This window comes from Hippopotamus amphibius, chromosome 2 (assembly GCF_030028045.1).
Source record: "Hippopotamus amphibius kiboko isolate mHipAmp2 chromosome 2, mHipAmp2.hap2, whole genome shotgun sequence".
Taxonomy (NCBI): domain Eukaryota; kingdom Metazoa; phylum Chordata; class Mammalia; order Artiodactyla; family Hippopotamidae; genus Hippopotamus; species Hippopotamus amphibius.
Window position 1 is genome coordinate 127,992,295 of NC_080187.1, and position 16,205 is coordinate 128,008,499.

General features: G+C 39.7%; 1 protein-coding gene across 13 annotated transcripts in view; it reads right to left on the reverse strand.

Annotated features, from left to right (window-relative positions):
* The window catches only part of WNK2 (WNK lysine deficient protein kinase 2), a 132,253-nt gene that overhangs the window by 48,915 nt on the left and 67,133 nt on the right, over positions 1-16,205 (reverse strand). For all 13 annotated transcript variants that reach the window (XM_057720437.1, XM_057720433.1, XM_057720435.1 and 10 more), the window contains 2 exons: positions 16,004-16,049; positions 15,371-15,490 (listed from right to left, as the gene is read on the reverse strand). In XM_057720437.1, the coding sequence (XP_057576420.1) occupies positions 15,371-15,490; positions 16,004-16,049 (166 nt within the window). The remainder of the gene's footprint in view (positions 1-15,370; positions 15,491-16,003; positions 16,050-16,205) is intronic.

The window sequence follows — 16,205 nt, forward strand, 5'->3', positions numbered from 1 at the left end:
TAATAATTTATCTATAAATTTAAATTTCAATGTATATAGTCATTTTATCAACAACTGAGATAGTGATTTCAGTTCCTTTGGATAAATACCCAGAAGAGGGATTGCTGGAACATATAGCAGTTCTATTTTAAGGTATCAGGTCTTAAGTTTAAGTCTTTAATCCATTTCTGTGAGTGGTGTGAGACAGGGGTCCAATGCCATCTTTTCTGCATTGTGGAGATCCAGTTTTCTCAGAACCATTTATTGAAGAGATTATCCTTTCCCCCATGGTGTATATAAATATGGTGCCCTTGTCATAGATTAGTTGACTATATATGCTTGAGTATATTTCTGGGTTCTCTACTCTGTTCCACTGGTCTATGTCTGCTTTTTATGCTAATACCATATACTGTTTTGATTATTACAGCTTTGTAATATAGTCTGATATCAGGAAATGATACACTTTGTTCTTTCTCAGAATTTCTTTGGCTACTTGGCTTCTTTGTGATTCCATATGAATTCTAGAATTTTTTTTTCTATTTCTGTGAAAAATACCATTGGAATTTTGATGGGGATGCACTGAATCTGTGATGGCTTTGGGTAGTAGAGACATTTAATTCTTCCAATCAAAGAACATGAGATATGGTTCCATTTATTTCAGTCTCTTTCATCAATGTCTCATAGTTTTTCAGTGCACAGGGCTTTCATCTCCTGGTGAAATTTACTCCTGCATATGATGCTATTGTAAATGGGATTGCTTTCTTAATTTATCTTTCAGATAGTTTGTTGTTAGTTATAGAAATAAAACTGATTTTTTCATGTTGATTTTACATTCTGCAACTTCACTGAGTTTGTTTATTAGTTCTAACAGTTTTTTGATGGAGTCTTAAAGGTTTTCTATACGTTAGATTATGTCATCTGCAAACAGACAAAATTTTACTTCTCCTTTCTAATTTGGATGCTTTTTATTTCTTTTTCTTGCCTAACTGCTCTGGCTAGGACTTCCAAGATGACGTTGAATAGAAGTAATGAGAGTGTGCATCCTTGTCTTGTTCCTAAACTAAGAGGAAAAGCTTTAGCTTTTCACCATTATGATGTTAGCTGTGTGCTGGTTATATATGGCCTTTATTATGTTGAGGTACACTCCTTTTACACCTTATTTGTTGAGATTTTTTTTATCATGAAACAATGCTGAATTTTTTCAAATGCTTTTTTTCTGCATCTATTGAGATGATCATATGATTTTATTTTTCATTCTGTTAATGTGTTGTATGACATTTATTGATTTGCTTATGTTGAACCATCCTTGCATCTCAGGAATAAATCCCACATGACTGTGATGTATGACTCTTATAATGTGTTGTTGATTCAGTTTGGTAGTATTTTGTTGAGAGCTTTTGCATCTAGATGCAATATAGATTCATCAAGGATACTGGCCTGTAAATTTCTTTTCTTGTACCATCCTTGTCTGGCTTTGGTATTAAAGCCAGACAAGGATACTACATGGTAAAATGAGTTTGGAAGTGTTACCTCCTCTTTAATTTTTTTGGAAATGTTTAAGAAGGATTGGTGTTAATTCTTCTTTAACTGTTTGGTAGACTTCACCAGTGAAGTTATCCGGTCCTGGACTTTTCTTTGTTGGGAGATTTTTGATTACTGATTTACTGTCCTCACTAGTTATAGGTCCATTCAGATTTTCTATTTCTTCATGATTCAGTCTTGGTAGGCTGTATGTTTCTAGGAATGTATCCATTTTTCTAGGTTATCCAATACTTTGGTGTGTAGTTGTTCACAGTATTCTCTCATGATTCTCTGTATTTCTGTGCTATCAGTTGTAATGTCTCCTCTTTCAATTCTGATTGTATCTTCTTAGCCTAGCTAAACATTTGCTAGTTTTCAAAAAATTGGCTCTTAGTTTTGTTGATCTTTCCTATATTTTTTTAGTCTCTATTTCTGCTCTGAATTTTGTTGTTTCCTTCCTTCTGCTAACTTTGGGCTAAGTTTGTCCTTTTTCTAGTTCCTCAAGGTGTAAAGTTAAATTGTTTGAGGTCTTCCTTGTTTCTTAATATAGGTTTTTATCACTACAAATTTCTTCTTAAAATTGCTTTTGCTGAATTACATAAGTTTTGGTATACTGCATTTCCATTTTCATTTGTATCAAGATATTTTTTATTTCCTTTTTTGTTTCCTCTTTGATCCACTTGTTATTCAGAAACGTGTTGCTTAATTTCCACATATTTATGCATTTTCCAGCTTTCCTCCTGTTACTGATTTCTAGTTTCATACCATTCTGGTTAGAAAAGATAACCTGGTGTGATTTCAATCTTCTTAAGTTTGTTAAGACTTGTTTAGTAATCTAACAAATGATCTATCCTGGAGAACGCCCTGTGTGCACTTGAGAAGAATATGCATTCTGCTGCTGTTGGGTGGAATGTTCTGTTTACGTATGTTAAGGTCTATTTGTTCTAAAGTGCCATTCAAGTCCAATATTTCCTTATGGATTTTCTGTCTGGAAGGTCTACCCATTACTGAAAATGAAGTACTTAAGTCCCCTAGTATTAGTGCATTGCTATCTATTTCTGCCTGCAGAGCTGTTAATATTTGCTTAATATATGCAGGTACTCTGATGTTGGGTACCTATATAGTTACAATTGCCATATCCTCTTGACAAACTGATTCCTTTATTATTATATAATGAGTTTCACTGTCCCTTGTTATAGATTTTGACTTACAGCCATTTTATCTGATATAAACACAACTTCCCTGCTCTCTTTTGGTTTCCATTGGCCTAGAATATATTTTACCATCCTTCACACTTATGTATGCCATTAAAGTTGAAGTGAGTCTCTTGTAGACAGCATATAGTTTTGTCTTGTTTTTTTAATTCACTCAGCAACTCTGTTTTGATTAGAGAACTTAATCCATTTACATTTAAAGTAATTACTGATAAGTAAGGACTTAGTATTGCCACCTTCTTGTTTTCTGACTATTTTGTGGTTCCTTTGTTCCTTTCTTCCTCTCCTTCTATCTCCCTTTGTGGTTTGATCATTTTCTGTAGTGGTATGCTTTGTTTCTTTTATCTTTCATGTACAGGTATTTACTTTGTGATTACCATGAGGCTTATAATAAAAATATAATTATAACAGCCTACATACTTACTTTTACCAGTAAGTTTTGTACCTTCATGTGCTTTCATGAGGCAGGTACCATGGTGATGAACCCTGTCAACTTTTGTTTGTTTGGGGAAGTCTTTATTTCTCTTTCATTTCTGAAGCACAGCTTTGCCAATTAAAGTAGTATTCTTGGTCATCTGTTTTCTTCTTTCAGCACTTTGAATATATCATTCCACTCTCTCTTGCCCTCAAGGTTTCTCCTGAGAAATCTCCTGAAAGCCTTTTTTTCACATAAAACAAGGGGTTTTTTTCCCCCCTGCTGCTTTCAAAATTCTCTCTTTTATTTTTGATAGCTTTTTATAATGTATCTTGGTAAAGTTTTCTTTGGGTTAAATCTATATGGGAACTTAAGAGATTCATGTACCTGGATGTACATGATATCTTCCTAGATTTGGGAATTTCTTTAAAAAAGCTTTTTGCCCTTTCTCTCTCTCTCTTCTCCCAGGACTCCCACAAAGCAAATATTAGTTACTTGATGAAGTCCCATAATTCACACAGGTTTTCCTCATTTTTGTTCATTCCCCTTTCTTTCTTCTTCTATGACTGGATAATTTCAAATGACCTGTCTTCAAGTTCACAGGTTCTGTCTTCTGCTTGGTCAAGTCTGTTATTGATGCTCTCTATTGTATTTTTTTTAATCTCATTCATTGTATTTCTTCAGCTCCAGAATTTCTGTTTGGGTCTTCTTATGATTTCTATTTCTCTGTTGAGAGTCTCATCTTGTTTGTGTATTGTTTTCTGGATTTTGCTGTGTTGTCTACATGTGTTCTCTTGTAGCTCACCAAGTTTCCTTAAAACAGTAAGTTTGAATTCTATGACAATTCACAGATCTTCAATTCTTTGGGGTCAGCTACTGGAAAATTATTCTGCTCCTTTTGGTGGTGTCATGTTTCCTTGCTTTTTCATGTTTCTTGTAACTTTGTGTTGATATCTGTGTACCTGATGGAGCAGTCGTCTCTTTTAGACCTTACAAACTGATTTTGGTGGGGAAGACCTTCGCCTGTCAGTGGGTGCAGGGATACTGGCTGGGTGGCGTATGCTGATTCCTGGTACAGGGCAGGCCCAGCAATGTAGTCTCTGTGCAGCTCCATCAGCTGAGGTCAGCACTGGCAAGATGGCAGGGGTCCTCAATTGCAGGTGGCTGCAGTGGCTGTGGGGGCTGCTGGGGTCTATAGTGGTAAACAGTTTCTGGATGCCTCCTGATCTCTTTTTCTCCCATGGGGATGTTGTTGCTGAGGGGATACCTCTTGGCATGGGGTCCAGCTTGTGGGTACCCCCCGGCAGTGGTAGCACTGGTGTCTGATGTATAGGTGCCAATGGCACAGAGACAGAGCAGAGGTCTGGAGTGCAGGCACTCACAGAGGAATGATGGCTCCAGGTTCTGGGGTGGTGGCTCCAGTGTTTCAGGTGCATGAGTGTGGAGCTACCATGGAGCTGGGATCTGAAGCATGTGTGCAACCACAATAACCAGAGTTCTGGGGTCTGGGGGATGCACAGGGCTGGGAGAGGCGGTTGGCAGTCCTGGTCCCAGGGCAGTGCAACAGCAGCTCTTTCCGAGGGAGGGGGGATAAGGTGCAGCAGCATCTCCCTCCCTGGGGTATCTCATGGTGGTGATGGCCGTTGGTTACCTCAATGGTGAAAGCTCCCAGTGTCCTCTGTGGCATAGGCAACTGGGGTCCAAGCTAGCTAACATTACAGGCTCATCTGCTGTGAAAGCTGTGGGGAGCCCACAGCTGCCATGGGGGCTGTTGAGGTCCTCAGCAGCAAAGGCTAAGGGGCCTCCACAGAGCAGGCCACTGGGGACCAGGATGGCAAGGCTGTGTGGCTGATGCAGACTCCTTGGCCTTCTTTGCTGCTCGCCATCTCCTGATCTCCCCCAACCCCCTCTGTGCAGCTATTCTCCATTTTTGCTCCACTGTGTTACATGGGACCTTAACTGGACACCTGAGCCAGCCTATGGCTGCTTCTGTTTATGGACTGATGTCTAACTGTTGTTTTTTATGGGGGGGATGAATGCTGATATCTCCTACTCTGAGATCTTGCTGATGTCACTCCTCCCCCATTATCTTCTGAGGGTCTGTTTCAATCTGTTCTTTCAATCTGGGCAGAGCTCTCCACTGTTCACATGAACCTTCTGTCCTTTTCCTTTTTTCTCAACAAGTGCCATCTCTTTTCCAGCATCTTTTTGTTTTAATAAATTTATTTATTTATTTATTTATTTATTTATTTATTTATTTATTTATTTAATTTATTTGTTGGCTGTGTTGGGTCTTCGTTGCTGCACACGGGCTTTCTCTAGTTGCTGAGCGAGGGCTGCTCTTCATTGTGGTGAGAGGGCTTATTGAAGTGGCTTCTCTTGTTGTGGAGCACAGGCTCTAGGTGCACGGGCTTCAATAGTTGTGGCTCACGGACTCTAGGGCACAGGCTCAATAGTTGTGGCGCATGGGCTTAGTTGCTCCGCGGCACATGGAATCTTCCCAGAGCAGGGCTCGAACCCATGTCCCCTGCATTGACAGGAGGATTCTTAACCACTGCGCCACCCAGGAAGTCCCTTCTTTTCCAGCATCTGAGTGAGCCCACTGTTTTCACTATCATGAACATGCTTCAGGTCTGACTACGTAGCATTCATCCCCTCCCTCATGCGGCAGCACATTTCCTCCAGGGAACTGTGGTACAGGGATGTGTGTGTAACTTGGGCACAGGTCAGTCTGTGCATTCCAGCCACCTGGTGATATGCCTACTTTAGAGACAGATATTATTCCTAGTTCTGCACAGTGGAATTAGCCCAGAATTTCTGAATCCTTCTGAAAAGGGAGAACTCTCTTTCCTGCCTATACCTGAATCTGGACGTCTATACACTGAGCTCTTCCAGCAATCTTGCCACCACAAAGTATAAACGTGAGAAGGTTTTTAATTACTGATTCAACTTTTTAATGTTTATAGCACTTCTCAGATTTTCTGTTTCTTCTTATATAACTATGGTAAGTTATATTTCTCCAGGACAACATCTATAAAAGTGTTCATATTTATTGGCATTACACAGAATTTACTCATCTTTTTCTTAATGTTTGTCGATCACAGCAACGTCCCTCTTTTTCATTCCTGATATTGATTGTGCCTTCTCTCTTTCCTGTAGTCAGTCTCACCAGGGGCTCTCCGATTTTATTTGCCATTTCAAAGAACCAACTTTAAGCTTTGTTGACAGTCCACTGTATATTTATTTTATAGTTCATTAATTCATGCTTTTATCTGTTTTATTTCTTCCTTTCAATTGCATTCAATTTTCTCTTCTCTTTCTAACTTTTTACAGTGGATATACTTTGTTGATTTTTAGCCTTTTCTCCTTTCTAATATGTGCACTTGAGACTGCAAAGTTTCTGCAAAATATAGACGTAGCTGCATCCCACATGTTTCGGTAAGTAATATTTTCATTTGCATGATATTCATATGATTATAATGCAGAATATTTTCTCAATTTCCACTATAATTTCTTCTTTGCTTCATAAGATATTATAAATGCATTTCTTAACTGTCAAACCTGTGGAGACTTTAGATACCTTCTTGTTTTCAAATTCTAGCTTACTTCCAGCTGTAGTTAGAGAACATGCATTGAACGATTTTGATCCTTTTAAGTTTGAGAATTGCTTTGTGTCCTACATATGGCTAATTCTAAAATATTCTTTGTGGATTTGAAAAAATGCATTCTTCAGCTGTTGGATGTCCTACATATAGACAAGACTGCTAATTTTACTGTTGAAATTCTTTATATTCTTCTTGATTTCTGTCTTCCTGTTCTAAAAGTTAAAACTCCCATGATGACTGTAGATTATTTTTTCATTTAGTTTTGTTAACTTTTGCTTTATATATTTTAAGGCTGTGCAAATATAGAATTATTTGCCCTTATTTTCATGTATTTAACATAACAAATGTATTTCAAATCTCAGAAGACATTATGTTTTTATACAGTCAACATTCCTTTAGACTTGCCCATGTGTTTATAATTCCATTACTTCTATTTCTTCCTGTATTTCTGACCTTCCATCTGGGGTCACTGCTGTTTTGCCTAAAAATATCCCCTTTGGTATATCTTTATTTGAAATACGCAGGTGATAAATCCCTTTAGTCTTTATTTCATCTTATGTAGGATGCTACCACCGGATAGAGATTCAAGGTTTATGCTTATTTTCTTTAGCACTTTGAGGATAGCAGTATTCCTTGGTCTACCGGCAAACACTGTATCAAATAAGATAGGAGCTGTCCAAATCAGTCTTGCTCCTTTAAAGGTACCTGCTCTTTCCTCTAGCTTCCTTTATATTCTTTGGTTTGCCTTTGGTATTCAGTACTTTAACTACAATATACTTAAGTGTAGTTTTTTTTCTCTCTCAGAGTTTGGAGGACATCTTGAATCTGTGGCTTAATGCCTTTCAATTCTCTGTGTTACCTCCTAAAACTTGATTTTGTCTCATTCTTCTACTTTCTGGGACCCCAATTATCTATGTTTAACCATCTCACAGTAACCACTACATGCTCCTCTTTTGTATTTTTCATCAGTTCTGATATCCTTATTCTTAAGCTTAAAGTTTAAATATTTTCTTTTAAGTTAGCTTTACGTTTGCTAATTCTCTCTCCAGCAGTGTACAAACCATCCAGTGAGGACTTAATCTTAACTACTGTATCTTTTAGTTCCAGAATTCCATTTGAGTTGGTTTTTCAAAGGTGAGTTTTCTGTTTTTGTTTTTGGTATACCTTCCAATTCTTTGCCAAAAGTTCCAATCTAGTCACTTATTTTAACACTAAGTAGGCAGTTATCTGTCTGCTAACTCCACTATCTGGAGCCTCTGAGAGTTAGCTTGCCGTGGTTCTTACTGTTGTTTGGTTTTTACTACCATGTTGAAGCATAACTGACATGCTATGAATTGTACACATTCATAGTGTAGAGTTTGTAAGTACTGACACAGGCATATAAGCAAAACTTTAACCACCATCAATATAATGTATATGTCCATCATTCTCCCAACTATTTTTTCATGAACTTTGTAATCTATCCCTCCCTTCCTTTCCTACCACACCCTTGTTCCCAGACAACCACTCATCTGTTTTGCATCCCATAAATTAGTCTGCATTTTCTCATCTTTTATATAAATGCAATCATGTAGCATGCATTCTTTTTTGGTCTGGCTTCTTTCACCAGCATATTCTGAGAATCACCCACAGTGTATAGTGTAATGAATATCAACTGTTCATTCCTTTTTATTGCAGAGTAGTTTTATACTATATAGATAAATCCCAATGTGTTTCTCTGTTCACCTGGGCTATTGCTAGGTTCTGGTTATTATAAATAAAGCTGCTATGAACATGCTGTATAAGTCTCTGTATGGACATCTGCTTTCATTTCTCTTGGATATGAACCAAGAAGCAGAATAACTAGATCCTATGGCAGTTGTGCATTTATTTTTGAAAGACATTACCAAATTGTTTTCCAAAGTTTTCCAGCTGTTTTCCATTTTATACAGTGTATAAGAGTTTCGATTCCCACACACCCTCACCAGTACTTGGTCTTTTAAATTTTAGCTATTTTCATGGGTATGTAGTGGCATCCCCTTGCAATTTTAATTTGCAGTTTCTTACCGGATAATTATCTTTTCATATACTTATTTGGCATCCACAAATCTTAAGCAAAGTGTCTGTACAAATATTTTTGTTAGCTGTTTATTTTCTTCTCACTGCATTTTGAGAGTTCCTCATATTATCTGGGCACAAGTCCTTTATTACATATACAGTTAACGAATATTTTCTCCCAGTCTCTGGTTTCTTTTTTCATTCCCTTGGTGTTTCTCAAAGAGCAGACATCTTAAATCTGATGAAATTTAATTTACCAAATTTTTTCTTTTGTAGATCATGCTTTGGTGCTATATCTAAGAAATCTGTCTAACCCAAGGTCACACAAACTTTCTCCTCTGTTTCCTACTATAAGTTTCATAGCTTTCAGTTTTACATTCCATTTTGAGTTGATTTTTGTATATAGTGTTAAGTATGGGTACTCATTTTTCACATACGAATGATCACCTGGTCCAAGAGTGAAAAGACTGCCCTCTCTTCACCGAATGTCCTTTCCACGTTTGTAAAAAATTGTGTCTCTATGTGTTTGGGTCTATTTCTGGACCCTATTTTATTCCATTGATCTACTTATCTGTATTTATACCAATACCATACTGTCTTGATCACTGTGGTTTTATAATAATTCCTGAAATCAGCTAGTGTTAGCATTTCAATCTACTTCTCTTATCTCCAAATGGCAACGGCTTTTACATTTTCACAGGGCCAGCTTTTCAATAGCTAGAAAAAAACTTCTGGGATTCTTGTGGCAGCTGCATAAAATCTATTAACTAATTGAGAGAGAATTAACACTCTGACAATATTGTGTCTTCTGACCCATGAATAGGGTACTTCTTTAGGTCTCCTTTAGTTTCCAGCCACATTGTTTTGGGGTTCTCACTGTACAGGTCTCACTTATCAGGTTTAACCCTATATAGTTCATATAGAGTTTGCTAAAGATATTTATAGCTGTTGAATTTTGTGAAATTCCTTTTCTGCATTTACTGAGATAATCTTATGGATTGCTTCTTTCCCAGTTTATCAATATGGTAAATTACATTTCTTTCCTATAGCTCTTTGGACACACGGAATACAGTTGTAATAACTGCATTAATGTGCTTGTCTGCTAATTCTAACAACTGTGTCAGCTGTGGGTTCATTAGAATGAGGCATTTTCCTCATACTGTCCTGCCTGGTAATTTTGATATCAGACAATGTAAAATGTGCCTTCTTGAGTGCTGTATGAATTTCTATTCCTAGTAACATTCTTTGTTGTGGGATGAGGTTAAGATATTCTAGCTTAATCTTTTCAGATCTTGCTCTTAAGATTTTTTTGGCAGGACAAGAACATTTAGTCTAGGACTGATTATTCTCCACAACTGAGGCAAGGCCCTTTCCAGTACTCTACCCAACGCACCCTGAATTATAAGTCCTTCCCCCTGACTGGTAGAAACAGACAATCTCTGGTCCGTGTGAGTTTTGCTGCCATTCCCTCTCATCCTTTGGGGTGGTCCATTTCCTGGCACTGGCGAGTTTCCCACATACAGTACTTGCAAAATAAGCAAGGGCAATCCTCTGTCAACCCACAGAACTCTCTCTGTGCTGCTTTCTCCCCTTCAGAACTCCAGCCGGCAAACTCCTGCCCCTGTGCCTCCTCAGACTCTGAGGTCGGTCTCCTCGCCAGAGGAGGTCTGCTGAGCTCTACCTGGGCCCCTCCCTCCTGCTCTGGGATGTGAAAACTTTCTCAGCGCAGTCAGCTGAAATGATCAGAGAATGCTTTCAGTCTTGCAGGGATCAATGTCCTTCACTGCCTTATTATGTTCAAAGTCTTAAGAAACATTGTTTCATATATTTTGCATGCATTCTTAGTTGTTTTGAGGGAAAATAAATCCAGTGCCTATTATCCATCTTGACCTAAAGTAGAAGTCTGAGGGTCTCTTTTATGTCTGTTGTTGCTACTGCTTTTCCTTTCAAGCTATCTTGCCTCATTATCTGCCTGGTCATATATTTTTTTCAACACGTGTAAACATTTTCTTTCACTTTTTAAATTATCATACAGTAAAATGGACTTTTATTTAGGTGTAGAGTTCTGAGAACTTTAGCACACATATAGCCATATAATTACTACCATAATCAATACATAACAATTCAATCACCCCAAAAAACGTCCTTGTGTTATCCCTCTATACTCACACTCTCCCCCTACCTCTAACTCCTTGCAAACACTTATTTGTTCTCTGTCTATAGTTTTTTTGAAAATGTCATTATAAATGGGATTATACAGTATGCAGCCTTTTGAGATTGGCTTCTTTCACTCAGTATGCCTTTGGGGTTTACTCATGCTGTTGCATGTGTCAGTAATTTGCTTTTCAAAATTTTTTTTAATTAATTAATTAATTTATTGGCTACGTCGAGTCTTCATTGCTGCACACGGGCTTTCTCTAGTTGTGGCGAGTGGGGGCTACTCTTCGTTGCAGTGCAGTGGCTTCTCTTGTTGTGGAACACGGGCTCTAGACTCGAGGGCTTCAGTAGTTGTGGCACGCAGGCTCAACAGTTGCGGCTTGCGGGCTCTAGAACACAGGCTCAGTAGTTGTGGCACACGGGCTTAGCTGCTCCACAGCATGTGGGATCTTCCCAGTCCAGGCATTGAACCCATGTCCCTTGCATTGGCAGGTGGAGTCTTTTTTTTTTAATAAATTTATTTTTATTTATTGACTGCATTGGGTCTTTGTTGCTATGTGTGGGCTTCCTCTAGTTGCGGAGAGCGGTGACTACTCCTCATTATGGTGCCCAGGCTTCTCATTGCAGGGGCTTCGCTTGTCGTGGAGCACAGGCTCTAGTTGCAAGGCTTCAGTAGTTGCAAAGCATGGGCTCATTAGTTGTGGCATGTGTGCTCAATAGTTGCGGCTCAAGGGCTCTGGAACACAGGCTCAGTAGTTGTGGCACACGGGCTTAGTTGCTCCGCGGCACACGGGATCTTCCCAGCCCAGTGATCGAAGCTGTATCCCCTGCACTGGCAGGCGGATTCTTAACCACTATGCCACCTGGGAAGTCCCAATAGTTTGTTTCTTTTTCAAACCACCGTAGTTTGTTCTTCCATTCACCCACTCTAGGATATTTGGGTTGTTTCCAGTTTAGGCAATTAGGCAACTGAACTGCTATAACCACTTATATATAAGTGTTAACTGAACGTGAGTTTTTATTTCTCCTGGGTAAATATTGAGGAGTGAAACTGTTGTGTCATACACTAAGTACATCTTTTATTTTTAAAAAGCCTGGCTAGTTTCCAGAATAGCGCTACCATTTTGCACTCCCATGAACACAAGAGGTCCAGTTGCTCCATATCCTTGTAACCCAGCATTGTTAGCTTAGCCATTGTCACAAGTGTGTGGCAACCCTTCACTATGGCTTCTATCTGCATTTCCCTGCGAGTCAGGGACATTAACTCTTTTTAATGTGTTTAACTGCCATCCTTATATTCTCTTTAGGCAAGTGTCTGTCCAAGTCCACTGTCCATTTTTTAATTGAGGTGTTCGTTTTCTTACTGCTGAATTTTGAGAATTCTTTATATATTTCAGGAACAAATACTATGCTGAATATGTAATTTGCAATTATTTTCTTCCAGTCTGTAGATTGTCTTTGCATTCTCTTAACAGTGGTTTTCACAGAGCAACAGAGTATTTTATTTTGATGATGCCTGATGTACCTATTTTCTTCTCTTATGGGTTATGCTTTTGGTGTTAGATCTAAGGACTCCCTGGCACAGGTCACAGAAGTTTTTCTCCAATGTTTTTTTCTACAAGTTATACACTTGGATATACAATGAATGTTGAGTTAATTTTTATATAAGATGTCAGGCAGAGGTCAAAGCTCAATTATTGTATATGGATGAGCAATCAGTCCACCATTTATTGAAAAGACTATCCTTTCTACATAGAATTGCTTTTGTATCTTTGTCAAAAAATCAAAATGGCCATATTCCTATAGATATATTTCTGGGCTTTATATTCTTTTCCACTGATCTATGCAGCAATCCTTTTGCCGATATTACACTTTCTGGATTACTGTAACATTATAATAAGTCTTAGTATCGAGTACTGTGATGCCACCAACTTCATTCTCCTTTTTTCAAAACTGCTTTAGCTATTTACATTACCTTTGTACTTCCATACAAATTTTAGAGCCAGCCTATCTATAGCTGCAAAAATTATCCCGTTCAAATTGTTACTGGTATTGCATTAAATTTATATGTCACTCTGGGAAGAAGTGACATTTTTACTATGTTGAGTCTTCCAATCCATAAACACAGTAAGTTTCTCCATTTATTTAGGTCCTCTCTAACCCATTTCATCAGTACTATCTATTTTTCGCCCTACAGATTCTGTACATATTTTGTTAAATTTATAGTTATGTATCCCCCCCCCTTTTTTTTTTTTTTTTTTGAGCTACTGTAAATAGGGCTAGGGTATTCTTTCAAAATTTTAGTTTTTAATTGTTCACTGTCAGCATATAGAAACATAGTTATTTTGTGGTTGATTATGTATCCTATGGTCTCCTCTTACTGTTTGTTGTTAAGAATGCTTGTGACTTTTTACCACATAAAATCATATTAGCTGCAGAGACGGTTTTATTCCTTCCTTTTCAATCCACATGCCTTTTATTTCTGTTTCTCGCCTATCTGGAATGTAAGATTTCTAGTGTGAAACTGAACCGGAATAGAGAGAGTAGACATCTATGCCTTGATCTCAATATCAGGGAAAACACTTCTCGCTTTTCACCACCAGCTGTCACTTTCCTGTAAACGCCCTTTATCGGGTGAGGATGTTCCCTTTCATCCCTAGTTTGCTGAGCATTTTTATCATAAGTAGGTGCTGTATTCTGTCAAATATTTTTTCTGTATTAACTGATATGATCACGTATCTTTCCCTTTGTAGGGAAAAGAAATTCCCATCGACATTAATATGGCGAATTAATTGATTTTTGAATATTGCCTTCCAGGGATATATTCTGCTTTGTTACAGCACATTATTCTTTTATTTACTTATTTAAAATTTATTTAGTTAGTTAGTTAGTTATTAGCTGTGTTGGGTCTTCGTTGCTGTGAGCTTTCTCTAGCTGTGGCGAGCTGGGGCTAGTCTTTGTTGTGGTGCATGGGCTTCTCATTGCAGTGGCTTCTCTTGTTGTAGAGCACAGGCTCTAGGAGTGTGGGCTTCAGTAGCTGTGGCATGTGGGCTCAATAGCTGTGGCTCATGGGCTCTAGAGCGCAGGCTCAGTAGTTGTGGCACACAGGCTTAGTTGCTCCACAGCATGTGGGATCTTCCCGGACCAGGGATCGAACCCGTGTCCCCTAATGAGCATTGGCAGGTGGATCCTTAACCACTGTGCCACTAGGGAAGCCCCTATTCGTTTTATATATTGCTAGATTTAACTTTTTAATATTTTATTGAGTTTGTTTTCCCTCTATATCCTTGAAAGATTAACATCTGTCACTCTTTTTTTGTGTGTGCTGCCTTTGTGTCGTTTTTATATAAGGGCAACCATGGCTTCACAAAATGATTTAAGAATTGTTCCTTCCTCTTCCGTTCTCTGGATGAAACTACATAGAATTATTTCTTTTTTTAAAATGTTTGATAGAATTCACCAGTGAAACTATCTGGGCCTAGAAAATTCCTTTGGGAGATTTTTTGATGCAAATTAAATCTTGTTAATAGGAGTTTGCATGATATCTATTTCTTCTGGGATGAGTTTTAGTTTGTAGCTTTCACAGAATTAGCCTATTTCATCTAAGTTGTCAAATTTATGTGTATAAGTTTGTTCATAGAATTCCATGACTATGATTCCATGATCAGTATCCTTTTATGCAGGGTGTAGTGATGTCTCCTTTTTTATTCATGTTATTGGTATTTTGTGTATTTTTCTTTGTCAGTCTTGCAAGAGACTAATCATTTTATTGATTTGTTTCAGAGAATCAGTTTTTGGTTTCATTGTTTTTTCTACTGTTTCTGTCTCAAATGTCAATGATTTCTGCTCTTATCTTTATTTCCTTCTTTCTGCTTGCTTTGGATTTTGTTCTAGTTTTCCTCCTTTCTCCAGATGGAAGCCTGGGTTATTGGTGAGACCTCTTTCTTCCTCTAACCATTTAGTGCTATAAATTTCCCCTTAATTACTATTTTCACTGCATCCCACATATTTTAATACGTTGTATTTTCATTCTGGTTCATATCATAATGTTTTCTGATTTTCCTTGAGACTTGGTCCCGCAACAATACTGGTACGAAAGGGCAAGGGCAGAGCTCTTTCCGCACACACCTGTGCAGCCCATGTGTCGCACCTGCACTGTGCAGGTAACTGGCAGGCCCAAGCCTGAGCACTGCCTCGATGTGGCTCATGTGGTGGGAAACTGGGACAGGCATATAGACGAGGACACAGCTCCACAGACTGCGCTGGGCTCTGGGGCAACAGTGCAGGTGAGGCCCTCGTACCCTGCCGCACACACGGCACATGCTGGCAAGACGTGAGCACAGGTGAAGCCAGGCTGAGGACAGTGAATGACATGGAGCAACACACAGCAGGCATACCGAGTGACCAAGGAGGAGGGTTTTGGGGGTCCTGGCTGCACGTACCTTGGCTGGTGTCTGGCTGCAGGGAGCTCAGAGGAAGTGGGGGCGACGAATCGGGTGCCTCGGCTGCTGGATGCTCGGCCACCGGACAGATGATAAACCACCTCTTCCCAGTGTGCAGGACTAGGAGGCAGGACAGACACAGCCGGTGAGAGGGAGCAGGCCTCCCCCAAGGCTGGCGTGACCCCGCCCCACCAGCACAGACCCACCATACGGGGACTGGGGGACCTCCTCTCACACCAGTGGGGAGGAGGTGCAGCCCGCTCAGGGGGCTCCTCGCTGGCAGTCAGAGGATCTACGAGTCCCCCCCAGCACAGACTTATTTCCCAGGACATCTGTGGTGCATCACCGAAGCGGTAAGGCTGGCTGGGGGAGCAGCAGACAGCAGGGAGTCCGCACCATGAGCAGCCCCCACCCAGGACAGACATGGCTCCTTGGACAGGGCAGCTGTCCCCAGATGGGGGCAGGCTCACCACGCACACCAGCACCCTAGTGTGATGGCCAAAAGCCCTCACACCATGCTCAGTGTGGGGCTCCCATCAAACGCCTGCTGGGAGGCAGAGGAGAGACTAGGACAGATGTGCCTCCTGCAACGGCGTGTCTGATTGGCAGGTGCAGCCTTGAAGGGAGACGTACCGTTCTGCTGATACACCGGGGCATTCGCTTGGGATTGGCGACTCTCCTGAAGGAGGTAAAGGATCAGAACTCAGCAGACTGCATGGGAAAAGAGCTTCCTAACAGGCTCACATCATCTGAGGGGCCTCAGGAGGGCAGACGTTTCTCACTGGACTGACGGCGCCCACCCTCCCGGCTGCCTAACCCAACACTGCACGGCCCC